At 40.3% G+C, this 17,391-nt stretch overlaps 4 protein-coding genes across 4 annotated transcripts in view; 1 reads left to right on the top strand and 3 right to left on the bottom strand.

Moving 5' to 3' along the window:
• The window catches only part of BDZ99DRAFT_544163 (uncharacterized protein), a 4,348-nt gene extending 2,483 nt beyond the window's left edge, over nucleotides 1-1,865 (top strand). The window contains exon 2 of the mRNA XM_033726813.1: nucleotides 10-1,865. Within this exon, the coding sequence (XP_033571480.1) occupies nucleotides 10-1,741 (1,732 nt within the window). The 3' untranslated portion in view covers nucleotides 1,742-1,865. The remainder of the gene's footprint in view (nucleotides 1-9) is intronic.
• A 1,015-nt stretch (nucleotides 1,866-2,880) lies between these two features.
• On the bottom strand, nucleotides 2,881-3,269 carry BDZ99DRAFT_147036 (uncharacterized protein). Its single transcript, XM_033712747.1, has one exon. The coding sequence runs from the start codon at nucleotides 3,157-3,159 to the stop codon at nucleotides 2,914-2,916; it is 246 nt and encodes an 81-aa protein (XP_033571481.1). The 5' UTR covers nucleotides 3,160-3,269; the 3' UTR covers nucleotides 2,881-2,913.
• Nucleotides 3,270-3,893: 624 nt separating this feature from the next.
• On the bottom strand, nucleotides 3,894-4,229 carry BDZ99DRAFT_397610 (uncharacterized protein; the record flags this gene model as incomplete). Its single annotated transcript, XM_033716058.1, has 1 exon — nucleotides 3,894-4,229. One exon carries the CDS (start codon nucleotides 4,227-4,229, stop codon nucleotides 3,894-3,896), a length of 336 nt encoding a protein of 111 aa, XP_033571482.1.
• Nucleotides 4,230-9,439: 5,210 nt separating this feature from the next.
• Nucleotides 9,440-9,613, bottom strand: BDZ99DRAFT_397457 (uncharacterized protein; the record flags this gene model as incomplete). Its single annotated transcript, XM_033716051.1, has 1 exon — nucleotides 9,440-9,613. A coding segment is annotated over one exon (174 nt), but the record flags the coding sequence as incomplete, so codon positions are not given.
• Between the last annotated feature and the right edge of the window lie 7,778 nt (nucleotides 9,614-17,391).

A 17,391-nucleotide genomic window follows, 5' to 3' on the forward strand; every position in this document is an offset into this window, starting at 1 on the left:
GCTCGGCAGCCGATTTGAGCGGACTGGGTCGATGGACGATCTCAACCGTGCCTTGTCCTATCATAAGGATGGTTGGGCTTGCTATACTTCTCCACCATCTACCCGCATTGTTTCGGCTCGGCGCAGCGCTAACATCCTTACCTCTCAACTAAGGTGGGAAGAAGCAAGTGACTTCCTACAAGGCGCCGTAAAGCTTCTCCCTATTGTGAGCCCACGGCTGCTAGGGAATAATGACAAGCAGCATATGCTCGGACAGTTTTCCGGTTTGGCTTCTATGGCTGCAGCTATCTGGCTAAAAGCAGGAAAAGATGAGCATCTGGCCTTGGAGCTATTAGAGCTGGGCCGTTGCGTTATTGCTGGGCTTTTGTTAGAGATGCGCACAGACATCTCTGATCTTAAACAGCAGTATCCCATGTTAGCAGCGGAGTTCGAAACTCTTCGGAATAAGCTAGACTCACCTCCTAGTGAGACAACTTTACTAGGAGATACTGCATCTCCGTGGAAAGTCCAGGCAAATCAACGGCTAGAAGCAGACAAAAGACTAAAAGAGCTTATTACGGAGATACGTGGTCAGCCTGACTTTCAGAACTTCCTTCTCCCGCCAACTCATGAAGAACTTATGGCTGCTGCTAGCCAAGGCCCCATCGTCATTATCAACGTAAGCTCTTACCGTTGTGATGCGTTTCTTATTACGCATTATCAAGTAAAGGTCTTAGCGCTGCCCAACCTAAAAGAGGTCGAACTCAACAAAAGAATCCAGCAGCATTCAGTTGGATCAACATCAACCCTACAATGGCTATGGAACGTTGCTGCAGGCCCCATTCTAGACGCACTAGGCTACCAGCACCTACCCTTAGACAATAACTGGCCTCAGGTCTGGTGGATTCCCACAGGAGCACTAAGCCACTTTCCGATTCACGCAGCAGGATTCCACACCAAAGGATCAACCAAGACAGTGCTCGATAGAGTCATGTCATCCTACACTTCGTCTGTAAAGGCACTGATATACGGGCGCCGTCATAGTGTACAGAAGCCTACGGGGCCAGGCCTGGAGCAAGCTCTCCTAGTTGCAATGCGCGACACTCCCAGTCTATCAAGAAACTCAGTCCTCCCTTTTGCCGCTAGGGAAGTGGACATAGTTGCCGGTCTCTGTCCGTCGCTGCAGCTTAAGCCAGTTACACCATCAAAACGCAGGGAAGAAGTTCTGGCGCACTTGCGAGCCTGCAAGATCTTCCACTTTGCTGGCCATGGACGTTCAGATCCCCTAGATCCTTCGCGAAGCTGTCTGCTTCTAGATGACTGGACTAAGACCCCGTTAACTGTAGGAGATCTCCGCGACTCTAATATCCAAGAGAGCTCTCCATTCCTTGGCTATCTCTCAGCCTGCTCGACTAGCGCAAACAAGGTGGACAGGCTTGTTGATGAGGGAATTCACCTAGCGAGCGCGTTCCAACTTGCGGGGTTCAGGCACGTTATCGGAACGCTCTGGGAAGTATCTGATAGCCACTGTGTGGACGCTGCTAGGGTGGTGTACGAGACAATCCAGAACAAAGGTATGACGGACGTGGCGGTACGCCAGGGCCTCCACCGGGCGGTCAAGGGGCTACGGGACGGGCACGTGGAGTGGACAAGAGAGGCGAGAGATGCGGAGCTTAGCGATGAGGAGCTTTGTGACGAGGGTTGTGAGAGTCCGCTACAGAGTCCTCTGTATTGGGCTCCGTACATTCATTTTGGCGTCTAGGCGTTACTGAGTCGGATTTGAATTTGAAGCGGATTTCGATTTTAGGTAGCAAGGTTTCTTGTTGTTCTTCCTTGCACAGTTTCTCCTTATCTAGAATTCCAGAATACATGATTTAGAAGTACCGATTCTCTAGAACGTACTAGCAGGTTGCTTGCATATCACTAGGGATCAGTCAGCAAGCCAATGCTCCTGTGTTGGGGGGTGGCTGACCGACGCTTGAGTGGCGAATCTCCACCAGCAGAATCAATTTGGATGCACTAAAAGTAACGTTAACGTAGGTGATAGGGTTTTCACCGACACCATAGTTTTACCCGAAAGGAACACCAAAATTCTGCGCTATGGCCACCCCACCCAATTTTGTATGGAAACAGCACATCACAGCATCACGTAGGCTAGATAGATTTTGAAGCCGGATTTTCCAGAGAGCTCTGTATACACGGCCTGTTTCATGGTGTTGTAGTTGTAGCTAGCTACTCGTCATCGCTCTCTCCACTCTCATCGCTCTCCTCACTACTACTACTACTACTCTCTACCTCCACCTCCTTCCTAGCCGCCTCCTTTATAGCCCGTGCAGCCGCTTCCAGGTCCTTCACTAGCTTTGTAGCTGCTTCGGAGTTGAGCTGTGCAGCGTCAAATTCATCTGCACGCGCCTTGGCAGTTTCTTCAGCCAAATTAAAAGCTTCCTGAGCCACTATAGCCGCCTCTATAGCCTCCTCTGTTTGTTTCTTCCGGGCAACAGCGAGAGCGCTAGCAAGTACTTGTTCTGCTTGCTTGGCTACTTTTCCTGCTTCACCTGATAGCCGCTTGGTGTTTGCCAGATGGTCTTTTGCAGTCTTGGCAGCAGCTCGAGCGTACTTAGGTTGCAAATTGACGGAGTACGTATTCCTAGCCAGCTAGCCTACGGAGTGTGGTACGGCTAGCGTCGGCTACCTTAATATAGAACACGGTTCCTATATTTAGCCCTCACAGTTCTACGGTACGGCTACGTAAGCCTCCACACACAGGAGTATATATACGGCGTACGTAGCCTAGATAGATGCTCATCCAATACATCACTTACCTCGTTCAATGCATTGTTTCACCTCCATCCTCACAAATTGACGTGAACTCTGTTTGATTTGTGAAGCCGTACGAGCAGACTATATACTACATAGGGAGCGTAGGCATAAGTACTAATTAGAGGCAGCAGTAGGCAGCGGTAGGCAGGGTAGGCCACCGTACCCCAACCCCTCTCTGTAGAAGTTGTAATTGGCTAGGCACGTAGGCCGGAAACCCTGAGTAGCGTCCTTTCTCTTTTGAAGTTGAACAGCGTCCTCCTGCTTAGCTTGCTCACGGACAGCCTTAGCAGCCTGTCTAAGAGATTTAGCAGCAGCCTTTGCCTCCTCTGTCGCCTTCTTAGCCGCTGCTAGTTGCCGCATTGCCTCTGCGGTGAGAACTGACTCTGTAGAAAGTTTTACACGCTTTTTTGACTTCCTAGCTTTCCGCTCGCTTGTGTGATAATATAGGTCGGTGTTTTCCTTATGCAGGATTGTAACTTCTTCCTCTAAGGATAATAGATATTGAAATATCTTGTCTGTAATTGCTTTGGTCTGCTCGGGTGTCTTGGCGTCCTGGATAAGCGTAAATGCAGTCCTATCTTAGTGTTGACGAGTAGACGGAGTAGGCGGATGCAGCGGTGAGGATAGCACGTTGAGGAGCTCTGCTGGGGGTGGTGTTGCCGGCCGATCTACCCGCCTGCACCGAGCAAGCGCCCGTTCAGGATTATAAGGTAGAATACCAGCGGCTTCAAATGACTTCTTTATGAGCTCAGGAGTATAGATTTCTGGACAAATCTCGCCCAAAATCTTAAGGAAGTACTCCTTGTTTAACCCTGTAACTCCGAAGGCTGAGTACTCATCAACTTTGGATAAATATAACCGCTTAAGCTTGGAAAAGATAACCAAATCAAGCGGTTGCATTATGTGGGTAGAATAAGGAGGTAGGCAGATAGGAATAATCTTATTCTCCCAGCAGAAGCTTACAAAGTTGAGGTTTATATGAGAGCTGTGGCCGTCCATGATAAGTAGGCGATAGCCATAGTGTTGAGCTTCATCCTTATCCAGAGTCGGCTCTGGCTCCGGCTCTGGCTGCTTTGATGCTTTGTTAGCTCGGCCTAGCATAATATTTGGTGAGGACTCACCGGTTTTAAATGCGCTTCAAAGTGTTTGAGCCATTCTAGGCCTACCTCTGCATTACTCCACCCATTCTCTGTAAGGCCAATTGTACATTCTCCAAGCGATATCATGGCTTCCTCCCACATTGCCTGAGTATATTGTTTACCCTTAAACACTAGAAAAGGCGGAATAGTTCTTCCAGTTGCGCAGATAGAATTAATCTGCGTTACCCATTCTCTCGAGCCGTCCACAGTTTTGAAGTTATTATGGAAATCTTGGAAGATTACAACTCTAGCGGAGTATGCAAGCCCTATTAAGAAGCCAGTTTCGTCCATATTCCATACATTTTCGTCCCGAATATTATATAGCTTTCTAGCCGCAGAATAGTTGTTGAAAAAGCGCTTAATTCTCCCAGGATCATTGTTAGCTAGAGCGCGCTCTAGTTCTAGAGAACGAACATAACAAATTCGCAGCTCTTCTTGACGCTGAAGGAAGTTATAGATCCACCGCTTTCCTAAGGGATCCAGAGATGTATATATCGGGAGAGGCCCGGCTTCACGGTGGAGTACAGTCGTTGTTATGGTCCGGATGACTCTGTAGCGGCATGGAAATCCAGCCTTAGCAAGGTAGATGCAATGGCGGACTATAGAATCTTCGCCGGCCGGAGTTATCCTATATTGATTCGTGTGGGCAACCTTAAAAGATTGGTGTTTCCCGCTGAGGCGATCTCTGAATGTCTTGGGGTCCACTCCGTGAGACTTTGCACAAGATTCCCGGCTCTTGTAGAGGTCGCCGCGTCGCCAGGCAGTTATGGCCTTCTGCATAGCCTCCTCTGCATCAGGCGCACGAGGCCAGCGAGGCATAAGAGGTAGTTTTGTGGTGTTGAGAACCCGATAGAGCATCACAAAATGCATGGTGTTGAGGTTTGAGGGGGCAAATTTTTTGGCGCTAAACTATATTTGGAAGGTCTATCCGATTTCGGGTAAAACTATGGTGTCGGTGAAAACCCTATCACCTACGTTAGTGGAAAAACTTTAGGAATATAGATTCGAGCGGAACCTCTGTACCGTTTTCCAGCGCTAGTAGAGAGGGTGGCCGACCCGCTCTGGCCATGGGGTTCGTGAGTTCTAATTGTGATATGGAAGTACTTGTACAGTGGCAAATCACGTGTTTGGAAGTGTGGCGGTGGGTGGCGCTTTACCAGATGTGAAGGGTGGCATGCCAAGCTAGAGCGGGGCAGACTTCGTCAAAACAGCTTGTGAGGGGAAGCCAGTTTGGGTGCTTGACTTCCCAGTGCTATGTATTACTGTACAAGGTTAGAGCAAGCGTAGGAGCAGACAGTGACGCTGTCGAGACGTTTCGCTGGTGCCCGTGAGGGTAGTACTGTACATCCGAGGGGAGCTGGTTTTCGCCAATAAGATGGTCTACTTTACGCGGTCACGTGATTGCGATAGGAGGACGAGAACTCTGCATCGGCCTCCGGCCCCAACACCGCATCGCTGAGTGTTTCGAGCCCCTATCGCCACCACGTTATCTACGCAGCCAGTAGAGCCTTGTTCTACCCGCCCACCGTCCCTTTCTGTTTTGTATATAGAGCTAGTTGCCTCGCTATATAGAGTGCGTTAGGAGGTCTCCTTTGGAGCGTACGAGCTGCCGAGCAACCTCAGGAGTAGAGAGGCTTGGCAAGGCTGAGGCCTACGGCCTCAGCTCACGTGCAGGCGCCCTCAACACCACGAGTTGGCCCTTGGCAGCCGATTGTACGCCTCCTACGGAGGCTTCCGTGCCCAATTGTACGCAAGTGATCATATATCTGCTCACTGTGCGTGCACCCGTGCGTCGCTCCGGCCAGCCGGCTATGAGCCTAGCTGGGTGGCCTACCCGGCTGACGTATGAGCGTCAAATAGACTGTAAAATCGTACCTTTCAGAGTAATTTACATACGCTAACTAGCTTAGTGTAAATGAGTCATCCTCAAGACAGGTGCTAAGCCTTACTGCTTACAGGATGGCGTTTGCGGGACCCTTGTTCAGTTAGGTGGGGTAAAAATCTGGCAGAGTGTTTGGGTAGAAGCCGATTTTGCAAGCGACTGTATGTGCTGTGGTGGGGCGATGAGCACAGATTGATCGCACCACCTTTTTGTCCTCGGCCCACCAAAAACGGCGCCACATAGTGGAGGTCAAATCTGGATATCCGTCTGCGTTTGCGCCTTCCCACAAGTGGCAGGAGACACAATTCAGATACCCATCATCTTTAGTGACATTCACCTATAAAAACTAACGTAGGCTTTTTCAGTTCTATTCCAAAGGCAGAAAATGAATCCTATTGGCTGTGCAGGGGGCATCCCAAGAGTATGATCTCGTTGTGACGGAGTACGTGTTTGTATCCTATATTTAGCCCTCTTAGTAATACGGTATGCTTGGTAAGAAGCTGTACCAGAACCAGCTGGAACCAGCTAGAACCAGCGATACGGCTTACAAAGCCTACCCATACGCAGTATATATACTGCGCATGTAAGATAGATAGTTCCTCACTCAATACATTACCTAACCCGTTCAACGTATTGTTTCACAACCATCCTCACGTTGGGATGCCCCAAGCCGCCAAAGGCAGCATGTTTCCTCACAGTGCCGCTTGTCGCGAAGTCGTGAGCCACCGGACTTACAGAAAGACCAGACCTTATACTGTAGCGACGGACGAGACAGTTGATCTGTTGCTGCACGCTACGATTGAAGTGATTTCGGCCTTTGGCGAGAAAATGGAGTGTTACAGTATAACCAAGCATGCACGTTATATGAGACCAGCTGAATAGAACCCTGCGCAGCTGAAAAGCTTCTCTGTAGAAGTTGTAATTGGCTGGGCACGTAGGCCCAGAACCCTGAGTCAAGGCAGCATATAAGCATGCAGCTGCAACCACGAAGCCAGAGAGCGTAGAGTGCGCTCTCTCGTGGCTAGCAGTCTGGTAGCGGATTGTGCGAGCTGGTGGATTGTGCGCGCTTGTGAATCGTGCGATTGTAGTTCAGCAAATAGTGTCCTGGGACAGATGTCCTGGTACGAACAGTGTCTGTTGAACAAGTGATAGTATTGACTTGATTGTGTGGCTATGGATGGGCGGGGTGCCTCATATATGTCGCGTTGTCTCAGCCACCATTAACCGTGACATTCAACACTCCCACTCGATGGCTACCTTCACTAAGAAGAGTGCCAGCGACCATTTGTCACGGCTCTGACAGACCCCGTTAAAACCTTCAAAAACCTTTAAGGCAAAAAGAAGGAAAGGGTGCCTGTGTGTTCTGCCTCTGCTCGAAGCTGATAGTTCGTGCGGATCACTCGATACCTAGCCCTCTCCGAAACCATTCAAATCTGTCTCGTGCAAGAGGCTTGGTGAACCTATCAGCGATTTGTGCTGTAGTTGGAACATACTTCAGTTCAACTGTTCCAGCGTCTTGAACCTCTCCTTGCCACTTGCGCTGGATTTCCATATGCTTCGTGCGTGAGTGGTACTGTGGGTTCGAGGATAGAGCAATGGCTCCCTAGTTGTCGCCACATATAATTGTTGCAGCTTTTCCTTGGCCTATATTCAGCTTATTAAGGAGTCTTCTTAACTAGATTACTTCCTTAGTTGCTTATATCTATCCTATAAATTCTGCTTTACAGGTTAACAGAGCAACAACGCTTTAGCGCTTAGACTGCTAGCTAATTGCTCTGCTCCCGATATTAAATAGATATCCAGCCGTTAATTATTTTATATCGCGACACCCGGCCCAGTCTGCGTCTATAAAGCCTTTTAATATTTAGAGGTATTTTTTATATATAAGTCTAAGATCTTTTATACTTTTAAGGTGTTATAAAATATATTAAGCAAGCTTTATATACTATAGCCTAGGATTTACTAAATACCGGCTTACTATAGAAACTGTATATATAATATCTCCTCTAGTTCTAAGTATAATATATATTAAAAATCCTACTATACGTTAGTATTCCGTTTTTTAATTTAGCAGGCAGTTATATTCTAGGTTGTTCTCTAGTAGTAGTAAGGTTTTAATCGGCGTACTAACAGGAGCGCAGTCGCTAATTCCGAACTAGTAAACAACCTTATTAATATAGGCTTCTTAGCTTAGGTATAGTATTCTATTCTAATAGTCTTACTAGATAGATATACTAAAATAGTAGCTATATAGTCTAAGGTCTATTATTTAGAAACGGTTTTTAAGGCCTCTTTTAATTTTCTTAATTTCTGCAATACTTAGTCTAATAATTAGAAAGTTATTAATATAGGACGAGCTTAATTACCACCCCCTATTTCTCTCCGTATTACCCCCCTTTTCTCTTCCTACTACCCCCCCCTATATTTAGCCTAGCTCCGGCCGGTAATAACTTTGTTCTACTAATTAGATTTACTTATTTATGCAAATTAGAAAGGATATATACACGAATTAGAAAGGCTATATAAATTAGAAAGGATATATATATATGCAGTAATAGTCTATTTACTCTCTTTACTATAGCTAGAAGCGGAAAGCTCCTAGATAACTACTTTTAATTGCTAATTAAAAGGAACGCTGTATATACTATTATACTAAGGTCTTACACCCGAAGATCCTTCTGCTATACTAGCTCCTTTACTATAAATAGCCTTCTCCTTAGAAGTAGATAGAGGGCTATTCTTAAGGGCTAGTTAACTATCGGAGACTAAGGAAATAAAGCCCTGGGTCGCTGTTAGGGTGCCTGCTTATCCGGTAGAAAAAGAGGTCCGGTGCTATATTAGTAAATTAAGACCGTTATTTAACACTACTATCGCCTAAGCGATAACCTAATTAGTAGAACAAAGTTATTACGAGCCGAAGCTAGCTAAATATAGGGGGGGTAGTAGGAAGAGAAAAAAAAGGTGGTGCGGAGAGAAAGGGAAGGTGGTAATTAAGCTCGTTTTTAATATATACTATAATATATATAACGTATTCTACTACTAAGCCGGCTAAACTACTAAGCCGGCTACTTTTCCTTAGTATAACCAACACTATATGCGCGCAGTTAATTTATTCGCAACTAGCTATAGAACTTATATATAACACACTTAGATTAGATTTAGAAAAAGCTTTTTAATCCTTTTTATATATATATATATTATACCTAGCCTCTCTATAGTTTCTATAGCGCTGTTAAGCTAGTAAAGCCCTATTTATACTATTTCTACTACCTACCTTTTTCCGTAGATTAGATGCTCTAGACACTTTAGCAGCTATATATAACGCTGCTATACTATACTTTATTATACCGCCAGTCTGGATTTGCTTTCTTTTACAACCTTTACGCTTAGTTATCTCTACTAGTTGCTTTTTAAGCTTTTTAACCCGGGCTTTAATAAGTATATTTTCGTGTAGCATCTCTTCGGCTCCTTTAATAAGCTTTAAGAAGCCTTTTTAGGCGGTTATTAGTAACCGTATAAAGGAATTGCTTACTAGCCTTAACTATAATCCAAATTTATATATATTACTTAAGGTTTTTAATTACTATAGTATTTCTAGTAGAGGTGCTAGTAGTAGGGTCTATAACCGTATATTAAGGCAATTAAAAACTACCTGCATATTAATAGGAACTAATTTAGAGGCCTTAAAGGCCTTCTTACAGTTCTTATATATAAATATATTAAAAAAAGCGTTTTTAAAGGCTAGTAGGAAGCCTTCTTTATTAATATAGTAGACGCGTCGGCGTGCTAAGTTTTATATATATTAAGAGTACTTTAGCTTTAATAGTAAAAAGCATACTATATTAAGTAGCTAAAGTATATATAATAAATGCGCAGGTATATAGAGGGTAAGGATTTATTATTTAATATAATAATCCTTAAAATCTTAGTTAAGGTGGCTCTTATAGCCGTCTAAAATTAGTAACCTATATAACTCCACCTAATACGCCTTTATATACGTATTAAGGTGCTTTAACTACTTAAGACTAAGCTTATTATTAGTCCAGCTGTTTTTAGAGATAAAAAGCTTTTAATTATATAGTATCTCTGCTTTTTTATACTATATAGAGATATAAACGCGTTTTTTATAAATAATAAATAGTAGGGTTGTATATCTAGTAGCGCAGATGCTCTAGATAACTATAACCTACTCTTAGTTACCTAGTTAAATAAGATTAGGCCTTATATATCTCTCTAAACCTGTAATAACCTTTATTATACTAATTATACCTATTTAAAAGCTAGTCTTATTAAAGTTGTAGATATTATCTAAGTAGATGCTATACTTAGCTATAGTCTTTTATATAAGAGTAAACTATATATTAATAACCTCTAGGTTTTCCTAGAGTATCCTCTAGCAGTTCTTTACCTAATTAAAAGCTATTTTAAGCTCCTTTATATAAAATATAAACTATTAAATCTAGTTCTTGCCTACTAGTATCCTACTACGCGCAGCTAGTACTTTATCTGCTATATCTGCCACCTTATATAACCGGGGCACAAATCCTTGCGAGTCTAGGTTAAGGATATATTGTATAATTATATGCTTTTCGGTCGCAGTAAGCTTTAGGCAGTTTAGTCGTAATTAAGGTTAAAATATAATTCCGTGGAGCTAATTAAAGAGCCGCTAATATCGTACGTTAAAGGCTGCTGCAGCGCGTTATATAGTCCTAAATTAACTAGAGGTAAAAGCTTAAAGCGCGAGATTAATACTGCCTTTTTACTAAGATAGATAATTGCTGCGTTGTTAATACATTGCTGTGTAAATATAGTGTTGGTTATGCTAAGGAAAAGTAGCCGGCTCGGTGGTTTAGCCAGCTTAGTAGTAGAATACGTTATTACTTTATATAAAAATTCTAAGGTTAGTATTAATTAGTTTAAAGCTAAGGCTATATAGGAAGTTTATAAAGGTTTAATACTAAATATATAGTACTTACTTTAAGCTATAGAGCGCCTTTTAAAGTTTATAGACCTTTAGTATACTATCTATTATATTATAAAACTATTTAACGTAGATTTTATAGTTTATATCTTTATATAGAAATACTATTTTAATATCTATCTATTTAATTTTAAAACTAAGAGCGGCCCTAATTATAAATAGGGCTTTATAGCTTATTAGCTTAATAACTAAGGCAAATATTTTATTATAGTTAACGCCTTCCTTTTATATAAAGCTTCTTACTACCTATCTACTTTTATAACGGATAACTTCCCTATATTATTATTATTATTAGGTTCTATTAGGCCGATTTAGCTCCTATTAGGGTCTATATAGCAGTGCTATCTAGGTTTTATTTATAAGGGGAAACCGTTTACTTTATAGTAGTTAAGTAAAAACCTTATTTTCTATAGTATATAACGCCTTGCGTTTTTTTTATTTCTGCGCAGCTATAGAAAACGCGTAGCAGCTCTATAAGTATTACTATAGAGTAAGCTATTTTAATATATTTTCTAGGATTAATTCGGTGTTTATAGGCCCTAGGTTCCATGGTTATATAGTATTTAGAAGGTTAGTAAGGTCTGGGGTCTATATTAGGGCGCGCGTGCCCTTACTATACGCGCGTGCCCTTTTTCTTAAAAGCTAAGGTATTAAATTAAAGGATAATAGGAAATTAGGGGGGTTATCCTATTACAGGCGTGCCTATAGTTATATAATATACGTGTATACGTATAGTTCTATTTTTAGGGCGTAGCTATATAAATCGGCTAGCTATATAGCCAGCTTTTCTATTGCTATTTTTCTAGCTATAGAGAGGTAGGGTAGAAGGTCTATTTAGTACAGGAACTATTATAAAACGGCCTTATTTCCCTTATAGTTTTTATATAGCTGTATATATATTTTTATTCTAGCCTTAAAAAATATATTACCTCTACTATTATAGTATTATTTATAGTATATTACTATATACTTTAGAAACTATAGTATATACCTGTAGAGGCACGCAGGCGAAAGGTAATTAGGCACTTTTATATAGTGCAGGTATATATTAAGCCCTATATATTCTGTTTATAGAAGCGTAATAATTAAGCTTTCTACTTTTATAAGCTTATAGTATTTAGTTACCTAATTTTTATTCTATTTTATATTAAGGGCCGGCGTAAAAAGGCCCTTTTGTTTTTTCCTGTGGGCCTTCTATTTATTCCTTTACCTTTCCTTATATACTTCCTATATTGCTTCTTATTTTAAAAGCTTATATAAGTTATTTAACTACCTTTTATACTTTAGGGCTAGTACTATAGCCTTAACTGCGAGCCTTTTTAGTATATTACGCCGGCTTAGCTTATATTTAGGCGTTTTCCTAGGCTTATAGTATTTCCTAATAGTATTTCTAATAGTGCGGCACGTAGTCTTAATATGCTTTTTAGCCTAGCCCGCGCGTATATAGTCTGCGTACGCTACCGCGAGTTTCTCTAGCTTAAGCCTTAAAAGGGGGCAAAAGGTCTTATATTTAAGCGTTTTAATATCTATTGTTTTATACGCCCCTGTAATAGTATAAAAGCAGTAGTTCTAGGCCGTTTTAAGTTGTTTAATTTTTGCTTTGCTAATTTATTCCTTTATACCTAGTGTTAGAAACTAGGTAGTGCACCTATATATAAGGACCGGCCTAATAACTGCTAAGTATATATACTATGCTTTTTAGAAGCTTACGCCCTATATTAATACTATTAGCTGTGTAAGGGCTTCTATTTATACTATAGCCTTTTCCTTTATAATATATATATACGGGCCCTATTTAAGTTTAGAGTCTACCTAGACTTTAAGCACGCAGAGCTCTATAATTAGGCCCTTTATAAAGCCCTAGATATTTACTATAGCCTTTATATTTACTGCATTTAAACAGCGCCTTATAAAGTATATAAAGTAATACTTATCCGGGGTAAATACTATACTATACTTTTTCGCCCACTCTATATACTATACGTGCGCACTTTTAATTGCCCTGCAGTTCTTTTCTATACTTCTGCTAAATATAAAAATATTAGTGTTATTTATAAACCTATAGGCTATTATATTACCTTTTTATAGTGCCGGCAGAAGCGTGCTTATAAAGAATAAGAAGAGGATTAGTAAAAGTAAGAATTTTTATAGTATACCTGTGTTAATGTTAGGTTCGTGGCCGAGAAAAGGGTTATATTGCTATTAACGAGGTTGCGTGGAAAGAAGAGAGGCTCCGGCCACGGGCCTGCTATATAGTTGAGCGCGCGCTAGCAGGCGCCGGCAGAACTCCGGGCGCCGGAAGAACCCTCGGCCCGGGATCACGTGACGTCCATGCACGTGATAATCCGAGGCCTCGATAACTACTAAGAAAATGCTAAGGAACAACGTAACACGTGCCCCCCCTTTTAAAAACCGAGCTCCTGTAAGGATATAGACGTAAAAAGAGACTTACTATATAAACTTACGTAGTAGACAGCTAATATAGGCGTATTACAATAATATAGTAACGTTCTAGTAGTTCTAAGTAGGTAGTGTCTAGTCCTTTAGTTTAATAAAGTAAGCAGGTGGTTTAGGTTTCTATAGGTTGCAGTAGTAGAAATTAAAAACTCTATAAAGGCAGCCTTTAACATTTTTAGATAGTTGCTAGTATCTATATAGCCTTATATTGCTAATATAGTAGACCTTATACTATATATTATTATTTTAAATTTATAAGTTAACTATTTAGGTAACTATCTATTCCTTAACGGGCTTATTATTATTATCGCGCTGTATTAGCTTAGGCGGTGGTGTAGATTTAGGCCGGTCCTAGCCCTTAATTAGCTTAGAAGTATTAAGCCGGAGCAGTAATAGGTGGAAAACGTTATATATCTTAGTGTCGGACGGCAGGTCTAATTAGAAAGCTGCGCCGCGATCGATAACCTTATTAACGCGGAAAAGGCTAATAAACTTATTATTAAGCGCCTTTTTAGCGCGGTCCAGCTTAATATTCTTCGCGTTAAGCTAGACTATATTATTAACGCGTATATCTGCCGCAGTATTACGGTGGCAGTTAGCTTAGTAAGCTTATTCCTTCTAAGCCTATATAATACAGTTCTATAAGTAGACCTTAATATCCTTAAGGCGTTAAGTAAGGTTATTAGCTAGTTCGCGTTTAACCTCCCTATTTTTAGAAATCTTCTTACTGTTAGCTAGAGGCAGTTCTAACTCTAAGCGTGGATTATAGCCGTAATTAGCGAAGAAAAGAAATAGGCCTGTTATAGCTAAAATATAGGTATTAGCAACCAGTTCCGCAGAGGGCAGTAAGTTATACTAGTTGTCTTATATATACTATATATAAGCTCGTAGGTACTTCTTTATATTAGTATTAGCAATTTCCGTCTAACTATCTATTTCTAGGTGGAAGGCGGTGGATATATTAAGTAACGATCGTGACTAACAATAGAGGTGCCGCTAGAACTTAGAGGTGAATTGTATGCTTAAGTTGCTAGTAATAGACGCTGGCAGGCTATAGAGCCGGTATATCTATTAGAAATAGACTTCTATAAGCTTATCCGCTTCTAGTAAAATAATAGTAAGGAAGTAATATTCCTTTAAAAGTTAATTAATTATAATAAGTATATAATAATACTTACGGCCGTAATATTTGCAGATAGGCAGGTCTACAACGTAGTCTATAGCAATATTACGCCAGTAATAAAGTAGGACGGGCAGAGGCTGTAGGAAATCTTGCTTAGTAAAGTTAGATAGCTTAATATTATAGCAGCGTTAGCAGGCGTTAATATACGTTGTAATTAATTTAGTAAACTATAGCTAGTAGTAGTAGCTAGGTTATATATACTAAAGGTAATCGGCGTATCCTCTATACCCTGCACTAGTATAATTATAACCTAGCTATATAATCCTAAGTTAAAAGGCGGCTAATTAAGAAATAAATAATTATCTAGAGTTTTTATAGTATACCTATAGCCTGCCGTCTATAACTTCCAGCTTGCTTATAGATAGTTGCACGCGCTTATTCCTTAGGATATCGCGTAGTAGTTTACAGTTGCCGCTCTGCTTTAATACTATAATCCGATGTATAAAATAAGTTAGTAAAGTATTATTAACACCGCTGCTATTATTAAAAGCAGCCTTATCTATATTATAGGCTTCCTTAATAAGTTTATAGAGGGGCTTATTATAGTTGGCTTCTATAATACCTATAGCGCGGAGGTAGAGGTTTTTAGACACCTCGGCAGCGAGGTTCTTTATTTTAATTATAGTTTGCTGTTAGAACAGGAAGCGTTTATTATTATTAGACTGCGGAAGATCTTAGCTTCGGCGTGTAAGGCTATCGGGCTTGGCCCTAAGGCGGCCGGGACGGTATATTAGGATATAATCGATTTCCGAAAGGATTTATAGCCAGCGCATCTGTTGCTGGTTAAGTTATTATATAGTTATAAAGTACAGCAGATTTCGGTAATCTATTAGCATTTAGATAGGGTCCTAGTATCTATTACCCTAATACTATAGCTCCTATTCTTTAAAGGTAAGGATAATAGTAAGCAACTTTTTATTATAGATTTTATAGTTATATTCCGCCGGCGTTATTTTATATAAGTAAAAGGCAACAGGGTGCTATATACTATTGTTATAAAGCTAGGAGAATACCCCCGCAGCTATATAGTCTAATGCGTCCGTTTTAATACGTAATTTCCGGTTAGGATTAAAGTGTTTAAAATAAGGTGCGGTAGTAAACGCTGTTTTAAGGTTATTAAAGGCCTTCTAGCAATTTATTGTCTATTTAAAATAGATATAACCGTCTAGTCCTTTCCTAGATAAATTAGTAAGCAGCTTATATAACTGCAAGAAGCCTTATATAAAGCGTCTATAGAAGTTGGCTAAACCTAGAAAAGCCTAAATATTCTTAAGGCAAGTAGGAGTAGCCTATTTAGTAACGGCCGTGACTTTTTCTAGATCTATTTTAACGCTATTAGTTATAATAATTAGACCTAAATATTTAATACGCTTAATAAGGAATTTGCACTTATTAATATTAAGGTAAAGGCTAGCCTTATAGAGGCGGTCCAGGACTTTCTATATATAGGCAACGTGTTCCTCTTTAGTTCTATTAGTAAATATAAGTATATTATCTATATATACCGAACAAAAGTCGTCCAGGTACTCCTGCAGGATGTTGTTAATAAATATTTAAAAGGTGCCGGGCCTGTTGCATATACTAAATCCTAGGACCTTAGATTAGAACATGCCGTACCTTATAACAAAAGCAGTTTTCTATTTATCGCCTGGTTTAATACGTACGCGGTTAAAGGCGGAAATAATATCTAGCTTAGTATACTATTTAGCTTTACAGAGGCAATTTAGTGTCTTTTAAACAATAGGAATTAAGTATTAATTCTTTATAGTAATAGCGTTAAAGCCTTAGTAGTTAATGCAGAAGCGGTATATTCTGTCCGGTTTCTTAACTAGAAAGACTAGTGCGTGTATAGGAGAGTTGCTGTTTTTAATAAAGCCTTTGCCTAGGAGTTTCTAGAGCTTATTATAAATAATGCAATTCTTCTCCTCTAAAACAGCTTAGGTTTTATACTTAGGCAGGAGAGCGTCCGGTTATAGGAGGATAGTATAGTTATAGTCTTAATAGGGTAGCAGGTTTCCTACCTTTTATTATAACTATATATTAACCTACAGGTGGAAATATTTATCTAGGTAAGCGCGTAGCTTATTAGGTAAGTATATCTTCTATTCCTTTATAAATTTGTTGTACTTGTTAACACTAAGGGCGTGTAGTTTAAGCGTGCCGTCGGCCTCTAGTATACTAATAACGTGCCTAATCGCGGGTGTATTAAACAGGGAGTCGTCCGGTTTAGGTATAAATTCCGGTCCGTAGATCTAAATAAGGTCCTTATACTTAGTATATTAAATATGGCGTTCTATAGAACTAATAGATATCGCGAATAAAAACGTGGATTAAAGCTTATTAGGCCCGGTGGCGTGGAAGGGAGCCCCTTTACAGAAGATCTTAGCTAGCATATTATTATAGTAGCAGTGTAGATTACAGCATTATAATTAACAGAAATAAAAGCTTTTCTTAATAAAGTTAATTTATAGATTATAAGTTTTATGCTAATCTATTCCTAGGACTAATAGAATATAGCCTAGGTTGGTAACGTAGCAGACTAGCTGCTTAGTATAAAAACCTATAGCAATATTAATAATTGCGGCATAAGTAATAGATTAAAAGGAGTTGGAATTATCGATATATATAAGGTGACGAGGTAAATTAAAAGGAATTTAATAAATTTTATATTTGCGCGTAAATAATTAATCCATAAAAAAGGATATTATACTGTTATCGGAGAGAGAATATATATAAATAGTTTAATTACTATCTAAGACTATAGAATAAGGAAGTAAATACTAACTACCTTTTTTTAGCTAGAGCTTTATAATATTATGCTGGGTACAGGTAATAGCCGTGGTGGAAATGCAAAGTTCCGGCTAACTTTCCTTATTCTTAATATACTCCAGTACTTCCTGTGGCTAGAAAGAAGTGTTAAACTATAAAAAAGGTTCTACAGCCTGCTTTA

Source organism: Mytilinidion resinicola, assembly GCF_010093595.1.
Source record: "Mytilinidion resinicola strain CBS 304.34 unplaced genomic scaffold BDZ99scaffold_21, whole genome shotgun sequence".
Classification (NCBI taxonomy): Eukaryota; Fungi; Ascomycota; class Dothideomycetes; order Mytilinidiales; family Mytilinidiaceae; genus Mytilinidion; species Mytilinidion resinicola.